Below are 18500 nucleotides of genomic sequence, written 5' to 3' on the forward strand. Positions count from 1 at the left end.
AGTCCTATTTCAGAGCTTTCAGCAAATATAAATCACCCAACAAATGTGAATATTGAGATAGCGAAGGAAATAAAAGAGAGCAACAATAGTAAGCCAAAAAGATATCCACCTATCTTTTTCTCTTTCACATCAGTTATCACACCAGTGTTACCATCAATGTCAATCCAAGATTTTTCACCATTTGCATGCTATGGAAAAAAAATTGTGCTTAGGATCTAAATGATGCATCATATTATGACCAAAATAATAATGATGCATCAGAACGTATATAGAAATGACAAATCATTAAAAAACTGAACAAAGCCATACAAAACAGATTCAAACCTTTCCCTGCAGCGCCGTCATTGTTCTAATCACATTCACCCCGCAATTCTGAGCCAAAGTACGTGGTATAGCCTCAAAAGCTATAACAGCAGCTTCATACAGCCACTGTTTTACCATAAAAACACGTGTAGCCATAAAACTCCAATCAAATGCATGTAAAGTGAAACCACAACTAATTCTTAATCTAAAGTATGTCAACGAGCATGTGAATTGAAGTGACAGCCAGTTTATTCACATAATTTAGATTTGTACTTCCACAAGGAGTTATTTTTGGACGAGTTTTACACAACAAATACCAAACTTTTGGATGAGGAAAGGAGCTTTTACCTTTTCTATACCTTCCACAGATGAACTCTTTTGCTTCAATGTAGCAGATACAGTTAACTGTGTAGCACCACCACCAGGACCAAGTTTCGGATTCTTGAGGATGTTTCTTGCTACAGACATGGCATCCTATGACCAGATATAAGGGAGTAAATATGACATTTCAGCATAATATATTTATTCTACGTAATGGGGACAAAGAAGTAAAACTATTATACGTACAAATTCCTTTCCACTTCATTTAACAGATCCTTACTAGGACCTCTCAAGAGTACAGTACATGCTTTAGGCTCTTTGCAATCAACAATGAATGCAAAAAACTCATCACCAATTTTCTTAACCTCAAATATCCCAGCGCGTGTACCAACATCAGACTGTTGCAATTCATCTGGTCTGTTAACAATTACAGCCCCAGAAGCCTTGGCAATTCGGTTATTATCTGTTTTCCGCAACCTCCTCATTCCACTGACGCCGGCCTTGCTAAAATAATGGCATGCCAAGTCACTAAGCCCCTTTTCTGTGATAACCACATCTGGTTTAAACTTCAATATTTGCACACATAGCCTCTCGATGTATTCTTCTTCCAATTGTAGCAGGACTCCCCAATCTTCTTCTTTAAGCAACTCAGCATTTGTTTGGTTCTCGCCTTTCTTATATTCGAGCGGCCAATCAAGAAGAATGATGCGTTGGTTGAAAATCTTTCTTCTCATTTTTCCAGGTGCAATAACATCTTTGTTAATCATTACTCCTTTGCGAACCACTGAATCTTCCAACTGGCCACCAGGGACCTTCTCAACCTTTATGTACTTTTGAATATCCATTCCCGCAGACCCTGGCCAAGGTTTACATATTGACCATAATCAGAATATTGGGGAACAAAATACCACAGACAAATACATGAAATGAAAAACGACTCGGCAGTTACTGTGAGATAAACCAGAACATAAAACTTGGAACAACCAAACCAATTAAAGCAAAGCCATGTCATACAAAAAACCTACATCAAATAACAGTGTATGGTCATCTTGGTTGGAATATTGCAATCAACCCTTGGTTGAGACCAACCTGCAATAACAATTGGGTTCAGTGCAGATGAAGGCATTTATGAAGGGCAGTTCTACAATGAAGACTATGTTCATTTGTAACTGCCAGCAAATCAGTTCATTGTTCATAGTGCCAAATTTCATACTGCCAAATCAGTTCATAGTACCAAATAAGTTTTTGTATTTGTGTTGGCATAGACAGCCGAAAAGAAACTTACAGGGTGAGGTGAATTATCGGACATGAAGAAATTTACCTCATAAATATGCCTCCCCCCTTAAACCCTCAATTGCAAGCTTGAGTCGGTAATATTTGATCTTCAAAGGGTCAACTTTATCTACCGACATCCCAGCACTGAGATGCTCGATGAATTTGACGGTCAAGATTCCGCAAGACGCACTGTGAGGCGAATTAGTTGGGAAATTAGAACTGCAGTTATGTCAAATTTGGATAAACAGCACAAAATTCACAAACGTTACCCATCTCGTTGTTGTGGCACATCTGCAATGCTGCACACTGAGAATGGCGTATACATCGACATCGTCAGCCCCTTTTGCTTCACCTCTTCAACCTCAGAATCATCATAAAAGTGCATATCGAACAGCACTCGTGCCAGCGTATCGCTAATAGGGTGCAGTTGCGTAACCAGCTTTGAACGTTTCGTATAATCAATATAGGAGTCATACACGGTTGCAGTATGTCTTACGAAATCAAGTTCGATTGCAACCCAATGAGACCCTTTCAGATTATATGGAAAATACACCTTCCGGACTTTTGTCCAAGCTTGGGCATAGCCGTGTTGCCACGTACCACGCACAAAGTGATGTAAATTCTTCACCTTGCTGGCTGGAAGGTCAACGGTGTTTGAACTAGAAGCCTTCTTCGATCCACGTTTCCTGCCCGTCGGTTTGAACGGCTCTAGAAATTGCTGCATAAATTTAAATGAAGGCATATTAGAAAAGCACAACCGACAGCAAATGAAGCACAAATTGCTGCACAATGGTTACATGTTTACCTGCAAGCAACAATCTGCCGTTGTCCAGTCCGTTCCAAAAACCAACGGATGAGATAGTTGCCTTTTGCGGATAAGAAAGGTTGCCATGTCCAGGTGCTGAAAGTTGACACATATAATATTAGCACAATTTCATACAACTCAACACTTAAAAAAGGTGAGAAAACAATTGAATTATCGTAATAAAGTACAGCTTTGTGTATCGTTACCCTTGAGCTCATCCATTCGGTTTCATCGACAAGTCTGTAGAAAAAATCAGCGCCCACTGAAAATGATTCCAGCTGCACCTCCGCACTACAAAAGGCAAACTTGCAACGGTTACTTGTGTCGTCATGTCATAAATATGACTTTGTTGATGAAAAAAAGACACATGTATATTAAAGCAAACTCTGCATTCTCTCATTAGTGTATGACTACATAGTACAATAGGATGAATATTGGAATTGAAAGGTCAAGAATCGTAACCTGATATCGCTTTTCCAGGCACTGCAAAACTGTATTACTGCCTTCACATCTTCAATGGGCAAGGATTTGGATGGATCAAAACATGGCGGGGTTGCAGTCGCAGCCGACACAGTCATCGTCCTCTTCTTCCTCAAAGGATCTGTAAATGGGCTCAACAATGTCTGCGCCGGGCGCTTCTGTCTGCACCCTTTACCTTTCACTTCTTTGTTTTCAACACTTGAACTACCTTCTTCATCACCAGCCATAGTAACTGTGGGTAGACTTGGAGGATTCATCAAACCTCCCGATGGCATACTCTTACTGATTTTCCAATCTTCTAACAGCTTCATGACTCTTTGGCAGATTTCGTCACACCCAGCAACATCTTCCGGGGTAGGCAGCTCATCGGATTCTGCCGGGTCAGCTACTTCATGCACTTCTGAGTGAGGAACTGAAGCGGCCAATTTTGCCTCTTCAACTACCATGGCTGCGGAAGGTTCGGCTCCATCACCGGGGACTTGTGTTTCCATTACTACCGGTTCTGTCAGCGGACTTACATAGGCATGTAATGGCGACAAGTCATTGTTGCCTCCTTCATTCATATGAGGACTACCGAGGTCCTCATGTCCTTCCGCAGCTTCATTCACCCCACCATTTTGTTTTTTCAGCTGCTCTATCTCCAACTTAAAATAATGCTCCATTGAAGACAGGGTGTTGCGGAAATCCTCCACACACTTTGTATATTTTTCAAACTCTTTTTCAGCTTTCATTGACTCCTTCCGTACCTTGTCTTCCAACTGATGCACTCTGTCGCAAAGTGCTCGATTTGATAGGGAAACTTTGGCCAATTCATCCTTTGTCCTTTGAAAGTCACGCTTCAAAGTGCGTAACTCTCTGGACGCGACTGTACCCTGCACTAAGTTATAATGCATGTGTTACTATGCAGGCCACAAAATATTGCAACTATAGAGCAGTTATTTTCCTATTGTAAAATGACGTATATCTTCGAAAAACTGTAATGCTTGCCTTAGAAGACGACGGAAGGTTTGCAGTATCGTCAATGTCCTTCTCTTTTTCTTCTACAGAGGCAGAAGTGGCGGTTTGTTGTTCAGCGTCATCGCCCAACAAGTGAACAAGTTCTTCACTGTCGTCAGCACTGTCACCCCAAGTCCAATACGGCTGCTGCTTGTCCATCACAGATGGCCGAAGAAGCTGCACATCAACCTGCAATTTACACATACAATATACATATCAGTAAAGTAATTATATTATATTTTCATATCCCGAACATGATCATTAAAAACTGAACTAACCTCACGGTTCTCGAATACTTGGCTCATTAGCTCATAAAAACGCGGCGAACTATTGCTCCTCCAATGTAGTAAACGAGGGATGTGCGCATTTTCTTCGTGCACCACCAAATGTAGTGCAGCCAACGCTGGAAACACCTCATACGCCCAAATCTGGTTTCAGGAATAAAAGGTCAGTCATTGTAAACAAATGCAATTTAACTTCAACATCAATGGACATTTGCTCACCTGAAGTGCATACGGAAAACCTTTGAGGTGGTACTCTCTTGGTCTACCGGTTGCCGTTGTTGTTGGTTTCTTTCCAGATTTTTTTGTTTTGGCAGTTTTTGTGGGCACTTTCACTCGCTGGTAATCTGCACAAAGTGCCCTCAGCAGTGACGCATTTGTCTTCGCATAAGACACAGCACCCCATGGATACTTCCCAAAGTCTTCAAGGTCTTCCGCCAACTTCAAATATCGCATGTCAATGTGGACATGTTTTTCGCTGCCCAACAGCACAAAGACAGCAAAGTATACGAATCCAAGCTTCAATACATCGTCCACATCATCGCATTGGAGGAAGGCCTTTTCTAATTCCAACAGGTTCACAGCTTTATCGTTGGCAAAGTACTTCCGTTTCAATGAGCAGTTCTCATTCGTGGGAATCGGAATCAAGGGAAGGTTTCCAAACCTTAGCCCTGTCACGATGCAAAATTGCTGCGCCGTGAATTGGATGACCTTCTTGCCAACGATGAATTTGATCCCGTTCAGTTGGGAAACTGTCTTGGGATCAGCTTTCCTGAGCAGCAACCCGTGGACAATCGGAGAAGTCCACTTGAGGTCCTCAATCCCTAGGAGATGACCAAAACAACTCTGTTCAAACAGTTGCAGCTGCTGTTCAGTGAATTTCTCCTTTATCGTAGTGATTGCCGTCTTCGTATGGGATAACGACAATGCTTTCCCTTGGAATTTTTGTTCCTCCGCAATCATCAACTTCATTTCACCAACCATATTGCCCTGCATGCCAATATTATAAACAGAATTTCAGTCGGTTGCAATCTACACAATAACAAGCAATAAACAATCACCACTTATGAACAGCCTATTATAGGATATGAAGTGAAAAAAATTCAAAAAATACATATCATAAACAAAACCCCAGCTATTTACAACTGACCTCCTCATTTAATGGCTCAAAGCCAAGTTTCAACACACCCAGTACTCTACCACTCCTCCATAATATAATATCTAAACACACATCTCAACACACCATATAATCACACCATCTAATCATGAGACAGCTTCCGCTAGAATGGGAATGTGCGGTAGCACAAGCCTAATTGACAACAATTCAAGAGTAACGATATCAATCTATCTGACTAGAAACAGTTTTAAAAAACACCAAGACATCGGGAAACAATTTATTCACTTCAAGGTATAATGTAATGGAACATCCTATGAATTAGTGGCAACCACAGTACTGACTCTACTATGGCCCTCCTTTCAAATGTAAGAAAATGAAAGAAATTGGCACCATCCCTTCAGTTTTTTCTTAACAAAAAATGAAAGATAAATTCATAAATAAACCATCAAAACGGTATAAAATGTTTGTAAGACATGTACAATTACAAAATTATAAGTTCTCCTCAGAAACAGACTTCTCTAAGTATCCATACACAAACAACAAAAGCAAAAGCTTAAACAGTTAGCTTATAGCAAAATCAATGTCCCTATTTCTCTAAACCACAGCTGCTGCTGCTGGTAGGTTCCCATCTTCACTCATTTCCCGCTTTCTTTTAAGCACACAATGATCAAGCACAAAACAGCAAACTTTTAAACAACTCATATTACACCACATATGGTTCTAAACAAAACTCATCCATATCCAATATGCAAGCCCTAAACTTAGTAAACAAAGTAATACAAAAATATGTAAAAAGACTTAGATTTGAAACTCTGCACCATCTTACAAAGTAAACCACCTATATTTTCACATAAGAGGACTAGTAAACATCTAACAAAATTTAAGACCTTGTTGCACCACATATGCACTTGTTTATTTGAATTGAACCTACAAAGAAACCTCACCCATTTTTTAGCAACACCTATAAATGACACATACAATTTTCCTTCTTTGGATGGAAAAAAAAAACAACACGAAACACAAACTTTAATTGCAAAAATCACAAAAACCATTAAAACCATAATGAAAACGAGAATAAAATCATAATAAACTAGCAATACAACAGCACTAAAATGCCAATACACAACCACTAAATTGGCAATACGATAGCAAAAAACAGCACTAAAACATCAATAAAACATTAATAACAACAACAAAACAACAGCAAAATAACAGAATTCCAAATCAAACGCAAGAATCAATCCACAAAGAATAAACCCATTCAATGTTTCAAATACGGAATCATCAGAATCAGACAATTTCAAAGGAACCCCTCAACCCTAAACCAATTTCAGACAAACCCCTAAATCCTAAACCAATTTCAGAGAAACCCCTAATCCAATTTCAGAGATACTCCTAAACCCTAATCCAATTTCGAAGAAACCCCTAAACCAATTTCATAGAAACCCATAAACCCTAAACCAACTTCAGAGAAACCCATAAACCAATTCAAATTGACGATGAACAGTACCTTTTGCAGGTGAACGATGGAAGAGGAAGACCACTGCTTCACAAAGAGAGAGAGAGAGAGAGAGAGAGAGAGAGAGAGAGAGAGAGAGAGAGAGATAGCTGTGCAACAGAGCCCCTAGAGCTTCCCGCGACAGTAAAAGAGAGAAGAAAGTGTGAGAGCTGATCGAACAGAGAGTGAGACTTGAGCAATACAGACAGACAGAGCTGAACAGAGAGTGAGACTTCAGCAATAGAGACAGAGAGAGCTGAACAGAGAGTGAGACTTGAGCAATAGAGACAGAGAGAGCTGAGCGACAGAGAGAATTTTTTTTTAGCAAAAGTGATATGTGTGCAATAAGTGGACAATAAATATATATTTATAGGTGATAGTTGCAAAATTTTTGGAGAGAGATGGTATTTTCAGTTAAAATTATAAAAATGGTGGCATTTAGAGCTATTTCCCTTTTTAAATTCACATAGCTCTCCCTCCTTCCATAGAGATAGAGGCCACAGCAAAAGCCCAGCTCAGTTCGCCAATCCCAAGATTCTATACTCGGCCAACAATAATGACGTGCCAACGACGCGTCGTACACTTACTCTCGTCTTTTTTTGAAAAATAATAATTTGTCACTGCTCTTCTACTCAACAACCATGATGGGTGGTGGTGGTGTTTCTTTTCTTCTAGAATAGATCTCAAATTCCACTTTCAAATACAGACAACGGTTGTGAATAGGACGCAAAATAATTTAAAATGGATGTTTGTACCCATCGTGGCTACTGCTTCTCCTCATTATTGCACCAAAAAGAGGAATTTTATGAACACGAAATCCCACAGGCAGACAGAGAGTAAAGAGAGATGAGGAATTTGGTATGGGATGTTTTCTGTTTTGGTACCACTTACTTGCTACTACTAATTATTATTATTATTATTGTATGGCATTTACTACGTGCCACCGCTACCTATTTACTATTTATATATAACAAGGAAAGCCCGTAACTGGAAAATAAAAAAATAACCATTTTCATTTGTTTTCTTTTCTGAGAAATTATCTACTAATGATAATTTGGTCTTCCAATTAATATTGAACTAACTCGTTAATGATGTCAATTCAACCCTAATAATACATTGATAATGTGTAAGAGAAAACCTCATCTCTCTTCCGATCGTAGACAACCAAAAAACCATTAACGATCAAAATAATGAAATTTGGATCTACCTTGCAGCTTATAATATAGGTGTGGTAATAGAAATTGTGACCCAACTTTGCAGTAAATGAAAGAGACAAGATGGGCCAAACCCAACCCAACCCAACCCAGTTTATTCTCTCAACCCTCGAGCATATTACACGTGTCCAGATCTAGGTCGAAGGGAGGGCATGATTGTAGAAGAGTAAAAGTGTCGGTCGCATGGCAAACGCGTAGAGAGTGTATAATGTGGCAGCGTCCAAATGGGTTTGGAGATTTACGGGTTAGATTCCACGAGGACAAATTAGAATTTTGACATTTGAAAATATCTAAAACGAGCAAAAGCCACCGACGACTTTGAAGGATTCGGCTGCCCGACTTCTCCCCCAGTGCCTCTTCCCCCACAAAAACGCTATAACTTGGGTTGGGTGTTGCGCTTTTACCAGAACTGCCGCCCTCATCGCCAATTTTGCCGCAATTTTAGATGGCATTGATGTGATACTACGTCAAGTACTTTCCATTCTTCCCTTCCCCACTAATAATAGGCATTCTCTCCAGACCAATACTTTTGTGGGACTAAAATATTATTATGTGGCGTTACTAATCGTAGATTATATACGATAACTTCTATAAAAACAACTGTTATATTTATTTATATAATGTCAATAAATGTATACGTATTACAATAAGACTATATGAGTGAATTTTTATCTTACTAACACGACACATAATATGATAACTTTTTCAATTATTATGAGTCTGAATATAAATACGAGAAGAAGCCTAAAAATACTAAAATAATACTAAATGTAAGTCTATTGCTCTAGATTATACTTTCATTATTTTAGCGGCCTCAAAACAAATATTACATTGTCATTTTATTCCTAAGTTTAATTTTTATTAGTAATACGAAATAAGAATAAAAAGACAAGAGACTCTAAGATCTAGCAATGTGTTGAAAAGGAAGGACATCTTACATTTTTTTTTTCTTTTTATTACATAGATTTTTATTTCCTAATATCCAATTTGTTTTTGTTAAAAGAGTATTAGTAAATCACAATGGGATTATTACATTCTTTTCTTACTTTTTCTGCCTAATCATTTGACTCGTTAGAATTTGAAATTGACCAAATCCACACTCTAGCCTTTTCATCTGATTGAATTTCTTTCCAAGTAAATTTATGTAACTCTTCTCAATATCTCACATGATCTCAAATTACGGTAACCTAATCAAAGCGTTGCAAAACTGTAATTCTATCTAATACATCTATCCTCCCCTCTTCGTACGTGTCAGCACCTATTCGCACGTGTCACCCCAAGCCTTCAAACTCTTCAAATACAGGCACAACTCCCACATTCAACCCAACACTCTCTCTAAAGTCCAACCCCCCAACTTTTTCTTTCCCTCTGAGAAACAGCTATGGCTGGAGTCAGTAAGGTTGCTCCCACACCTCTGCTCAAAGATGAGCTTGACATTGTTATTCCCACAATCCGAAACCTGGACTTCTTGGAGATGTGGAGGCCATTTTTTGAACAATACCACCTTATCATCGTCCAAGATGGTGACCCTTCAAAGGTCATCAAGGTCCCAGAGGGCTTTGACTACGAGCTCTACAACCGCAATGACATTAACCGCATCCTGGGTCCTAAGGCCTCTTGTATTTCCTTCAAGGACTCTGCTTGCCGCTGCTTCGGCTACATGGTCTCCAAGAAGAAGTACATCTTCACCATCGACGACGATTGCTTTGTAAGTATCTATTTCAACAGCTCGATCTCTTGTTTGGGAGTTTTTCGGATTTGGGTTTCGAGTTTTTGGTTCAAAAGCATGGATCTTGATGGGTTTTGGCTGTGGATTTGCGGGTTTTGCTGGCTTAGTACAGTTTTATTTTTCAGTTCGATGTTGATTTGACTCTATATGATTGCTCGGTACTTAAATTATGTTGCTTTTGTTGTTTAGATCTGTTTCTGCTGTCTCTGTTTGACTTCTGTGCTTCGTCTATTTTGTCAATTTAACTTCTTTTTCTGTTGTCAATGGACATTGCATGATTTGATCTATGTTTCTTATGATGTATATGTTATTATTTTACATACTTTTGGGTTGATCTGTTTCTTGGCAGAAGCCAGAATCTCTGTACCATGAGTTCTTTCAGTTAGTGTAGAGATGGGGTTTACCAAATTTACAGATCTCTCCTTTGCACTGTAATGGGATAACTTTCAGATTCACACTTGAAGAGTTTCAGTCTATAAATTTTGATTAAGATATACGTGCTGAATTTCAATTTCATTTATCTATGCTTTGAATCGTTGTGAAAATAGCATGTTACGGTGGCCCCTTTGTGTTTCAGATTTCATTGATATCCCTCTAATTCTTGTGAGACCAAGTTGATATAACTAATCATGGTTCTTTTTTATGAAAATGCAGGTTGCTAAAGATCCTTCTGGCAAAGATATCAATGCTCTTGAGCAGCATATTAAGAACCTTCTGACTCCATCAACTCCATTTTTCTTTAACACCTTGTATGACCCATACCGTGAAGGTGCAGACTTTGTCCGTGGTTACCCCTTCAGTCTACGTGAAGGTATCCCAACTGCTGTTTCTCATGGCCTTTGGCTCAACATTCCGGATTATGATGCACCCACTCAGCTTGTTAAGCCTCTAGAGAGAAACACTAGGTACATTGGTCTGCAATTTTCAATCCTTCAGAAATTTTGCATTTGAGTGTTTTGCTGACTATAATGCCATGTTTCTAGGTTTGTGGATGCAGTCCTGACCATTCCCAAGGGAACTCTCTTTCCCATGTGTGGTATGAATCTGGCATTCAACCGTGAATTGATTGGACCTGCTATGTACTTTGGACTCATGGGTGATGGTCAGCCAATCGGGCGTTACGATGATATGTGGGCTGGCTGGTGCATGAAGGTATCTCTCAAAATCTCTTTAGAGCCTGTACATTTTTATTGTCTTTTGTGAGTGCATTTCATTGATTTTGCAATCAAAACACACTGCCTTGTGTTTTCAAATTTTAGTGGGTCACATGAGTTGTCATTGTTGGTTTTGTAGGTCATATGTGACCACTTGGGGCTGGGAGTGAAGACAGGATTGCCCTACATCTGGCATAGCAAAGCAAGCAATCCATTTGTGAACCTTAAGAAGGAATACAAAGGAATATACTGGCAAGAAGAGTTGATCCCATTCTTCCAATCTGCTACCCTTCCAAAAGACTGCACCACCGTTCAGAGCTGCTACATTGAGCTCTCCAAGCAAGTGAAGGCAAAGCTTGGCAAGGTTGATGACTACTTCCTCAAGCTTGCAGATGCCATGGTCACATGGGTTGAAGCATGGGACGAGTTGAACCCATCTGGAGAAAAATCTGTTGAGCAGAACGGAGTTGTTGCGAAATAGATTGATCTTTGGTTGCCATTATCATTAATCTTTCGATAGTCGGTGTCAGTGATAGGCCATGTTTGTAATCTGATCTTCCCTTTTATCCGAGCTTTTGGTTTTGGAGCTAGGAGTCATTTATTTGGCAGGTCGGAGAAGATATTTTCTTATTAATTTATATATCAGCAGTACTATGAGCTTAGAACAATAATGATGACGGATATGTATTTCTATATACATTAAAAGTGTTAGCTATTTATTCAATTCAACAATGGCTCAGTTACAGTTTTGTTTGACATAGTGTTTGCTTTCTTTCATCTCTTCGATCTAGTGTTTTTGTTTCTTTCTTTTGCCGACTTTCAGAGCATCTTTTCCTGGCATCTCAGATTCCAAAATGGAAGCTTATATTGAAGTGTATGCTGCCAAAGATGAGTTGGCATTTGGCACTGCCCGTCTTCTACAGTCAATTTTGCGCAATTTCATTTAGAGAATGTTAGAAAATAAGGCCGTTTGAGTCTTTGATACACGGGTCAATATCAAGTACGGAATTCGATAAGCAAATGGAGGTGTTTTCAAAGTTTGAACTTTGGGTTTTGCACTACGCGTGACTTTCATTGCTGCCCTTTGCATGTCACGGAATAGCACTGTAATATCAGTGAATCACGCTCTGCCTTGTTATCTTCGTTGTATACAAATTTTTCTGGTTGAGCACCACCATGATTGTATTTGCTGTGAAAAATATGTTTGAAATTGCAGCAAGCAAGGATTCCAAGAAATAAGGTAGAACAGTTTGTTTCGAAGAAGAATTTTTAGATTTTTTTTTTTTTAACTTAGACTCGGTCTGTTACAAAGGGGCCCTTGTGAATCAAATGTCTTGATTGATATCAATGTTAAATCAAATTGTGGATATTCTCTCGATAACTTTTGGCCAAAAGGTCTTAATTTTCTTACATCTCTCACACGAGTTAGGTCCCACAAGCGAGAGAATTGGGGAAAATATTTGAATGTTAAAGCATTGGGTTTGCTTGCTAATAATTAAAGCTCTCTGCTCTGTTTTGAGCTTTTGATGTGCATGTTCGTTCCACTTGCTCAACATGGAAGGAAAAAAAACATATTTTCTAGCAAGTGATTGCGTTCAAAACATGCTTTCTGAACCACAAAGTTACTTGCAAATTTGAATTTGTGATAATAGATGGATCCAACCAAATCAGCTGGAGGAAGTTGCCCCGCAAATGCAGACATGATTTAATATTGGGTTTGGCAGGACTAACATCGCTTTCATTTCACGTAGGTCATGCAGTCAAGTTTATCCAACCCACAAAATGACTAAAAATCGAAATCAAAGTTAATTGGTAGAGCAACTAGAGTTATTTCAAATTTAATTAGTATAGTTGAGTGAATGTCACTCTGACCAAAAAAAGAAAGCATATCACATGCACTTCCTCACTGCTAGATTTGTGAGCAAATCAACGCATTTCCTACGTTACTTTCCTTTGACAATATTCACAACAATGCTGGCGCCCAGCCTGCCATTAACTGTGTCTTGGTTTATTAAAAATTATTGCCAGATTCTACTCTGAGTAGTAATTTTTCTCAATCCATCTATTTTGTTTATTTATCTGGTTTTAGTGGCGGTATTCGGTGTTGACAAACCTACTGCAATCTTGCCCTTCTATCATGCAGATTCAGGCATTTTGGCAAGTACCATATTGTCTAGGCGCTGTTGAACAATGTTTGGTTCGATATAGTTTACTATCCGATTCGTATAGTGATAACAAATTTCATCAGTAGGATCAAGTGATTCTTTATAAAAGCTAGCAAAGATTGCGTGCCATATAATCATCATTTTGTGTACCAACTGTATGTTCATTATAAAGCAATTATCCTTCTTTCTTTTCTTTGGTGGAACTGAAAGCAAACTTACCCCTTCCTTGTACTGCTTGCAAGCTCACATTTAATCGACCTTTTCAAGTATGCTAGCTTAATTAGAGAAGATTTTAGGGTTTAGGGTTCATTTCCAAATGCTCTGCAGAAAGGTAAGAAACAGAACTTTATTCCCAAGATGTTTGCTTGAAAGCAGAACTTATCAATGACGTTTCTTGAGAATGCAGAGAACAAAAGAACCTACGAGGTTAGACGATTATTTGAGTACATATATAATTGAACACTTGTATAATTTGGGAGTGGATCTTAAATCTGACTGCCTAGTACTAAAAACTTGTTAGCAGCTCGTTAACGGATACTAAAAGTTTCTAGCTTCTTCTTGCATGCTACTATCAATGTCTCTCAAGGAGATCCATGGTAGCTTTATTCCCAAGTGCCACATGCTTTTGCACCTTGTTTCCTGTCTCATTACAGACCAAATATTTTACTTTCTGATATAAAAGGAAGTACAAGATAGTAATATTATGTCTTCAAAACAGCAATTGGATTGAGCATGCAGCTTATGAAAATTACAACTTGATTCAGACAAATTCATTGTTCAATGTGGCCTATAAGAAATAATATAAAGCATACATTTTTTCATATGGCACGGTTCTGATTTGTATGGAGGTTAACATAATAGGCCAGGAGGATACTAATTTTTTCCTCCTGAGAGTTATCGCGGCAAAATATAAATTTACTAAGATACACATTGGCTTACCTAATTTGCAGATCACTTAAGTGATTCTGAGGCAGCAGAAAGCATCACTTTCCTGCTTCACCTGCATGGATTGCCGTTGATCCTCTACTCGTTGGAGCTGTGAGGAAAGCTGAAGCAAGTCGATAGTGGTCCCATCTTCGCAGGACAGACGATCTTTGGCATTCACAAAATCTGATCCTTGGAAAATCCCATCTGAGATTCCAAAATCATCAGTATCACTGCCATTACATAGAAGTATGGGACCCAGGTGAGTCCCAGCTCCAGAATTCATTCCTGAAGAAGGGAATTTATTTGAAACCCCACTAGAGGAGGCATGTGAGCATCCCCCAATAAGATTTTCAGAACCTTGAACCAGCCTGTAATTGGTATGCCTGTCCGGCATGACCAGGGGGCTAGCCATGGGAATTCCTGACAAATGGCTTGAAGATTTCTGTGACTGAGATGACAGAAGAGAGAGAGCACAACCAGAGTCTGAAATTCCCGATAATCCATGTACAGTTGAAGCAGTGTTGAACACATTGAAGTCTTCACTTCCTAATGTGGTGGTCTCATGAAACATAGAGTGTGAACCAGAATTTAGGCCTCTCATATCATGTGAATATTGACTGCCATTCTCAATGATTATGTTTCCAGTTAGAGGATTAGTTCCATTGTCATGAAATGGGGGGTACCGTTTTCCAATATCATAAGAAGGAAAGGCTGGTTTCAAAGGCAGATGCCCATTTGTAACAGGAACCCCTGACAAAGGCCTATAATGAGTCGCATCTTCAACTTTTAAATGCCTGCACCAGTCATTTGTTCCATAATTTTCAGCATCCAAAATTCCACTGGGGAGTATCTCTTGGCAGATAAAAGATGCAGTTGTTAACATATTATCCTGAAATCTGCTGCCTGTAAACCGTGCAGACGTTCAAAAGAAGATTAAAAATCTAAATGACTCAAAGCAGTAGTGATAGAATGATGAGTCACTAATTAGACACTTGGAGAAGTACAAATTATACAGGAGAATCCTCAGACTACACAACTTATTATTGTCATTACATGCAAACTGGATGAGCTCTGAAGGAATTCTACAGATCATGACAAAACATATGATATGAATCTATGATCATAAAGAGTAAATGACTCTTATTAAGGCATTTTTTTTCTATCATAGTGACATTCAAGGAGCTTGACTTACTTAAAGAGACAATTTTATTTATTTGTATTTTGGATGCATTTCGATCATATATTTGACCCACTCTCACTGGCAGAAGCTTTCAGTTCAATGTTGCAACCGCAATATGCAGCCAGTGGACGCATGATGTTTCATTTTCCTCCATTAGTAACATTTGGTTTGAGACACAGCAGTGGCTCAATTAAGCCAAACATAAGGGAGACAGGGCCAAAAACTCTAGATAACTTTCATGGATAAAATGCTGGATAATATATAAAGGACATTTAGAGGCCTTCTAGTTTTTTCCACAGAATCCACTAAGGTTCCGCTGACCAAAGAAAAGTTAAACATTTCATGGTAATACAAAGTTCAGGGCTGCACAAGAGATCACAGTATGGTTGCATTCAGTTAAGGAGAGAAAGGGGGACCATGAAATCGTAAGGATAACAGAAAACTAGAGACAAATTTTATTAATACCATTATACGACTGAAGCAACCTACCAGCTCTTCCAGAGTGAATCCCCACTTGAGGCTTTCTCCGACGCTCATTGTGTCCTGCAAGGCGTTTACGACAGCTACGCTTACCATCATCAAACTCAGCCAGCAAATGAAACCTGGATGGTCAAAAGCCAGTACATATTACAGCAACAACAAGAATCATGACACTTTGCACATTAGCTCAGCTGGTTTGATTCAAAATCCTAAATGAGCTAAACTCAAGGATACAATGGATTTAGAATGAATCTATTTCTGAGCAACCAAACAAATTGAATTCAATCAAGAAGATGAAACAGAACCAACCTACTACATTGCTGACAAAACCTCTGTTCTCTGCCATTCACAATAACTTTGGCCGTCTTTGAGTGAGCCTCACAAACTTTATGCCTCTTGTGGTAGTCCTTAGAGGAGCTGAGATCCTTGTTGCAACCATAAACCTGACAGTAGGCGGTCTGAGAATACAATCCTGACACCCGCATTCGCTTTGGAGGTGTCGATGATTCGGATGAAGACAATATGGGATGTCCTTTAGAAAATTTAGAATCATGGAAATCTCTGTTATCAGCCAACCTCCCTAGTTTTAAATCAATGAGTGAAGAATCCCTACTGTTAGAGTCCACAATAGAGCTTGAAAGCTTTGAAGATGATTCATCTTCTCCTGAAAATAAATTTGGGGTAGCCATACTTGTTGTATTAGTACTTCTTTCACCATAAACCTTGCCACTCAATACATCTCTAATTGGATTATTTGAGAAATGTTTGCCCATCATTTCTGGAAAACCCAACTCCCCAAAACCCTGACTTTCAATAGCTTGCTGGCCTGACACTAAAACATTGCTGCCAAAAGTACAGGGGATTTTCAATTCCCAACCCATCAAAGTATTTCTACTTCTAGAAAATGAATCAGTGTGTGAAATTGTTTCTTCGGAAACAAACCCCTTCCCTTCAGAAATACGGCTCCAAGACTCCATTACAAGTAAAAGGATCACAACTAAAGCCCACTTCAATTCATGGGGAAAACTATCAGGCACTTGTAGCCAAGGATCAAGCTGATTGTTTATAGTTCCAAAAGCTCAATGAGCTCAAAGCTATATATAGGTCATTACTGGAGAATAATCATTAACTCTGTACACAAACCACAAAAAGCCCATCTTTATTAGAAGAAAAAATGAAAAGAAACTGCAGAACGTTTCCTCCTTGAAGCTCCAAATTCGTTGGAAAATCAGTTTCTGGGAAACCAAACAGAACAAAAAGGAAAACCCATCAGGACCGTACCAAGAAAAATATAACCAATCTGCAAAAAATGTCTGAAGCCTGAACCCCCACGTGAATTCAATCAAGACAATTGAAGGAACAAGTAAAAAAGCTGAACATGTTCAATGTATAAAGCAAAGGCTGAATGAGTGGAAAACAGGAGCCAAAAACAGAGTTTCAGGTACTTGATGGAAAAACTATTCAGCAGCTGAAAGAAAGGAAAACCAAAAGTTGCCCAAAAGAGAGACAGACAGAGAGAGAGTGTGTGTTCACTTTACCAGTGTAAAAGTAGATAGTAGGTATAGTGTGGCATTATGGGGGTTGAGGCAGACAGCTAAATTTGGAAGAGTTTAGTAAATTCTAAACTCCATGGAAGAGCTTGTAGTTGCTAACTTGCTATTTTTTGTGTGTGTGTGTGTGAGAGAGAGAGAGAGAGAGAGAGAGAGAGAGAGAGAGCATTGAAGAGAGCTGCAACTTTATGTAATTTAGTAGACTAAAGTCAGAAAGCAAAGGAGACCAAGGAACTGCTATTTCCACACTTAATTATAATTACCAAGACTTTGTTTTTGTTAAGTAATTACCAAGATTCTATGACAAGAAATTTGATATTCAATAATGTTTTCTTTTCTTTTAGAACCAATACAAATAGTAGAGCAACGTTATAAAAATAAAAAAAATTTGTGGATGATGGGGACAATGTGAATTTTGAAACTTGGACCTATGATATGCTATGAGTGGAAAAAAAACAAAAAAAATTGTTGATGGAGGTGAAACTTGCAGACAGAAGTTTGATTCAAAACATAAATCTAAATTATATATTGGAGATACAAAAGAGGAGCTCATAATTATAAACACCCATGATTATTAAAATGAATGACAAAAGAATTAGCTGAGATGGTCAGTCATATTTAATTAGAAACCTAACCTGAAATTAAGTAAAGTTGATTAGTTTATCAGTAATTATAAGGAAAAAGCATATTCCTTGGAAGCATGGAAAACATGGCTTGAAACATGGCCCATCACCACCACCAGAAGCCAAAGCCAGAGCCATGCAAATGAGAGCGATTATAGTCTATAGAGAGAGTGGGAGACCGAGAAAGTGATGGCCAACAAGTCAATGCACAGTCAACACTAACTCAGTATTTTATTTTAATTTTATGTTGGGATCTTGAGGACTGGCCCTGGAAATACCAAAATTACCTCCTGACCTGGCTGGCAGGGGCGTGCATTGCAAGCTCTGTGGAATGAGGGTGGGGATGGAACACATATGCACTTAGGGTGGCATTTGCAAACTGGCAGCCACCATCCCCATTGA

General features: G+C 38.8%; 2 protein-coding genes and 1 pseudogene across 4 annotated transcripts; 1 reads left to right on the forward strand and 2 right to left on the reverse strand.

Annotated features, from left to right (window-relative positions):
* LOC109949365 lies at window positions 589-5700 on the reverse strand (annotated as a pseudogene).
* LOC18777071 (alpha-1,4-glucan-protein synthase [UDP-forming] 2) lies at window positions 9343-11929 on the forward strand. Its single transcript, XM_007209217.2, has 4 exons — window positions 9343-9998; window positions 10674-10924; window positions 11003-11171; window positions 11313-11929. The coding sequence occupies exons 1-4, from the start codon at window positions 9672-9674 to the stop codon at window positions 11652-11654; spliced, it is 1089 nt and encodes a 362-aa protein (XP_007209279.1). The 5' UTR covers window positions 9343-9671; the 3' UTR covers window positions 11655-11929.
* LOC18776145 (teosinte glume architecture 1) lies at window positions 13699-18211 on the reverse strand. Of its 3 annotated transcripts, none has more exons than XM_020563315.1 (4): window positions 16235-18211; window positions 15911-16047; window positions 14278-15168; window positions 13699-13977 (listed from the first exon to the last, which is right to left on the reverse strand). In XM_020563315.1, the coding sequence occupies exons 1-3, from the start codon at window positions 16900-16902 to the stop codon at window positions 14294-14296; spliced, it is 1680 nt and encodes a 559-aa protein (XP_020418904.1). In that variant the 5' UTR covers window positions 16903-18211; the 3' UTR covers window positions 13699-13977; window positions 14278-14293. The 3 variants fall into 3 exon arrangements, with proteins under 3 accessions (XP_020418904.1, XP_007209100.1, XP_020418905.1); XM_007209038.2 differs by lacking the exon at window positions 13699-13977 and having other exon boundaries at window positions 14040-15168; window positions 16235-17160; window positions 17464-18209; XM_020563316.1 differs by lacking the exon at window positions 13699-13977 and having other exon boundaries at window positions 14040-15168; window positions 15935-16047; window positions 16235-18208.

The sequence above is a fragment of the Prunus persica genome, chromosome G5 (assembly GCF_000346465.2).
Source record: "Prunus persica cultivar Lovell chromosome G5, Prunus_persica_NCBIv2, whole genome shotgun sequence".
In the NCBI taxonomy this organism is placed as follows: Eukaryota; Viridiplantae; Streptophyta; class Magnoliopsida; order Rosales; family Rosaceae; genus Prunus; species Prunus persica.